The following is a 3,984-nucleotide window of genomic DNA, read 5'->3' as shown; positions in this document are numbered from 1 at the left end:
GTGCCTGCCCCATACCCTGAGAGCACACACACCACCACAGGGTGTACCCGTGGGTGCCATGGAAACCTTCTCAGATGGGAAACCTGCGTGCATTCGGCAGCAGTAAAGTCATCAGTCAATATGTGGCTACGTAATTTATCGGTTTGTGTTTTTCTGAGGGCAGTAGCCCTTCCTTTGTCAGGTATTTGGCCAAAATCATTCGTACAAAACTTAGCGTTCTGTGAAGGAGCTCTGCAAAACACTTGCAGTTCTCGCAAGTTCCATGCTAAGTACACCAAACAGGCGAGGATGGAGGCGGCCGCACGCCTGCAGCGTTCCTACGCGGTTTGCATGGATTTTCACAGGCAGTTCGACATGGCAAGACCACGGGAAGCAGTGTGCAGCTCCAGTACGCAGAAGCGAGAGCAAAGACTGAAGGTACAACCGTACCTGACAGTAGTACAGCATTATAATGGCTACAGCTTTTGAAGATACACACAAGGATTTTAAAAAGCAAGATTTACACATTTTATACAAATAACCACTTCATTATATACACTCGGTGCCGGTATAACTCAGGAAAGTTTGTACTGCTGTTCAGACGCTGTCTGCAGATGCTAGTTTGGTCTTCCACTTTTTTTCTTTCTAGAATTTCTTCAGCAAATACTTCTCTCTCCCTGAAAAGAAATACATTGAAGTTCTGTAGTAAAAATAATCTTAACAATTCGCAATGTGGTAGGGGAATTCAGCAAGAATGTTTCTGATGTTTAATCAGTTTGTTACTTAGACAATGAGGAAGCTCGCCTTACAGAAGGGAGGATACTGAACTCTCCTGCCCTGACACTCACATTTTGCCATATAAACAGTGAACTAGAAAGAAAAAGATACCTTTTGCTGACAGGCGGTCCTTCTATGTATTTCTCTTCTGCCTTCTCGTAAACTATGTCATCCACAGCAGAAATCACAAGGGGGTGCCTGCAGGTCAGCGTGCAACGAGGCGCTGGTACACGTCTCCACGTAGAGCAGGACGGCCACGCATCGGTGCAACAGAAAGCCCGGTGGACAATTGTGCAAAGGAAGTCCCGGTGCACATGGAAACTCACCCCTGCACCAGGGACGATTGTGCAACACAAATGCTGGCGTGCACAGAAACCCCCGTGAGCCGCAGGCACAATTGTGCAAGCGTGGCTCCGTGCGCCGCTGCTCGGGACAAGGTTCCAGCGTGAAACTTCCACGCGCACAGACTCCCGTGCCAGGCAGGAGTAGGCTCTCCCAAAAAACTCTGCGGAGGTGGGGGTCTGCAGAAACACCTTTTATTTTGTTGGGTTTTGGTTTTGTGGGGGTTTTTTTTAAAGAGAGAATATGCCTCCCTGTGTGCTTCTGACCCCCCCTACCACCAGAGAGGCGTTGGGGACGAGGATGTTTTGGGGGTCACCAGCCACACGGGGGGGGCACTCATCCTGTAGCAGCAGGTCAGGGTGTCCCCATGTCCCTTCTGCGGTCCCTCAGGGGGGTGACACCCGTCACAGCTCAGGTGTGGCATCGGCATCGGCCTGTCCCAGTGGTGTGGGCAGGCGGAGCTCAGCGTCGTGGCGGCTGAGGGCGAAGAGGCGGCCGGCAGCCAGCAGCGCCAGCAGCGCGACGGCAGCGCAGACGCCGAACATGCTCCTGGTGCCCGTCTGACGGTCGCTGTCGTGGAGAACCAGTAAACCCAGGCAGGCCAGTAAGTTCAGGGGGAGGCGAAACCAGTTCATCACCCCCAGGCGATCCTTCTCTGGCACCACTTTCCGTCGGAGGAAACCCATGGCCGGAAAGTAGAGCCCGCAGGACAGTTCGATGAGGAGGAAGGCGAGGAAGGACTCGGTGGGGCTCTCCTGGCCGGGGTTGGTAGAGAAGGTGAGCATGAAGAGGGAGAAGAAAACCAGGAGGACGGCGAGGGAGAGGAGGTGGATGGGCTGGAGATGGTACCTCTTGGAGATGGCCAGGCGGTAGAGTGACGAGCCCAGCATGCTGGCGGCCATGAAGCCGGAGAAGACGATGCCCAAGGGCGCGCCGTGGGGATCCAGCACGGGGGTCCAGAGGAAGATGAAGATGTAGATTACGCTTTCAAACAGAGCCTGGATGGTGCCCAGGAGAAGGACGCGCCGGTCGGAGAGGAGGCACTTCAAACCATTGCCACAGGTTTTGGAGAAAGCTCGTTTCTTCCCGTAGTTTTCATCCCAATTTTTCACGGCAAAGACCCCAGACAGCACCAGGAGGGGGATGGAGACCATGAAGGGAGCCACCGGGCCCAACCCCAACCACTCGGCAAAGAAATCGGCTGCCCCTCCGGCTCCCACGGCGATGACGTTGTTCCAAAAAGCTGCCCGGGAGAAGGTGATGGCAATCCACTCAGTCGGAAAATCGTACCGTTCCACATGCTCGTGGACGTACCACGCCTCGAAGGCAGAGAAAAGCAACGCTGTGGACAACCCCCCTAAAACCCTCCCCGCTGCCAGCACCAGATAATCCCGGGAGAGTTTGGCCAAACAACAAATCGAGTACGTCAAGGAAAAAAGGACACAGGACTTTTTGCGACCCAATCGATCTACTAAAGAAGAGGAAACCAACCCAAAAAGGACACTGGAGGCGAAGCCACAGACGTAGAGGATGGCGATCTGTCCCTCCAGGAAGCGGTAGAGCTGGTAGAGTTTGTAGAGGTAGGGTCCCTGCAGCCAGTCGGCGGCCAGTGCCGGCAGGTAGACGCGGTAGTAGCTGCGTTGGAAGCGGCGGAAGGCCGGGTTGGCGTGGTGGGGGGCGGCAGGGGGGCGGGAGCGGCAGGCGGCCAGCTCCAGCACCAGGCAGGCGGCCAGGAGGAGGGCGCAGGCGGAGTAGGAGGCGAGGAGCATGGCAGAGGGGAGACCACCGGGGTTGGGGGGTGCTGCGGAGGTCCTGGGGGGGCCAGCAATCAGGTCAGACGGGCTTGTGGTTTGGATGGGGGCTCCTGGGGGACGGTGCCTCTAGCTTCATCGGCCCCCATTGATCCCCCCTGCCCGCCCAGAACCCTGCTGTCCCAGGCAGTCCCCTCACACTGAGCTGCTCTCCCCCCACCTGCCTCAGGCCCCTCAGATCAACCCCCATAGCCCCTATACATCCCCCCTGTGGTATCGCCACAGCCCTGCACTATGCATATGCCCCCCCCACGTATCACCCCCGCAGTATCCCCCAGCCCTACCCCATACATCCCCATGGCACAGCCTCCACAACACCCGCCCCATATGGCCCCAACAGCCCCAGGGCCCCTCTCGGGGACCCACAGCCCTGGGCCCCCCTAGATGCCCACATACCCCCACAGCCCCCCCCTCGGCCCCACAGCGCTCCCTTAACTATGCTAACTCGCAAATCAAGAGAAATCCACAATCAAGGAAATTGCCCAAACTCCTGAGCGATACTTTGGCTTTGTACCTCTGCTATTCACATTTATTACCAAGAAGTGAAGAATGGCGTCCACTTACCGCTGCTCTCCCTTCCGCACCAAACTTCCCTGCCCTGAAATGTTTCGGAGGTGCTGAGGGTGGAGATCACTCCCAAGCTCAGAGTCGGGCTGGCACTTGTGATTTGCTGGCAGGAACCGATTTAAGCACACAGATGTGTCACAAAGGAGCAGCAACCCACCATCCTACGTCTAATTCAATCACAATTTGTTCCTAGCTAATTCCAGTGTCTCTGAAAATCCTCAAGGACAGATCCCAAAAGCAGATCTGCTGACTGCCAGGTTACTGACAAAGGAATATTACTCTTCTAATGTAGACACAAAGCACCAGTAAGTTCCTACAGAGCCACATAAAGTGTCCCTTTTTAAATGGGAATTTGTTGATGCAAGAGCAATAGATTACACTTTTACGAGAGATAAGCAAATATTTCCCATTGTATTAAAAATAATGAATTGTTTCTAAAAGTCCAGGTAAAAGCTTTAGGTACGGCTTTTAGCTGTGCACCCGCAGCGCCCGGGCGGGGGGCAGGCGG

At 55.1% G+C, this 3,984-nt stretch overlaps 1 protein-coding gene across 1 annotated transcript; it reads right to left on the bottom strand.

The window, feature by feature from the left end:
- Positions 1-1,502: 1,502 nt before the first annotated feature.
- MFSD5 (major facilitator superfamily domain containing 5) lies at positions 1,503-2,869 on the bottom strand (the record flags this gene model as incomplete). The annotated part of the gene is made up of 1 exon (XM_082012337.1): positions 1,503-2,869. Exon 1 carries the CDS (start codon positions 2,865-2,867, stop codon positions 1,503-1,505), a length of 1,365 nt encoding a protein of 454 aa, XP_081868463.1. The 5' UTR covers positions 2,868-2,869.
- Between the last annotated feature and the right edge of the window lie 1,115 nt (positions 2,870-3,984).

Source organism: Phaethon aethereus (assembly GCF_964289735.1).
Source record: "Phaethon aethereus genome assembly, chromosome: 35".
Classification (NCBI taxonomy): domain Eukaryota; kingdom Metazoa; phylum Chordata; class Aves; order Phaethontiformes; family Phaethontidae; genus Phaethon; species Phaethon aethereus.
The sequence above is the reverse complement of the archived record's forward strand: the minus strand, read 5'-3'. Positions and strand labels throughout refer to the sequence as shown.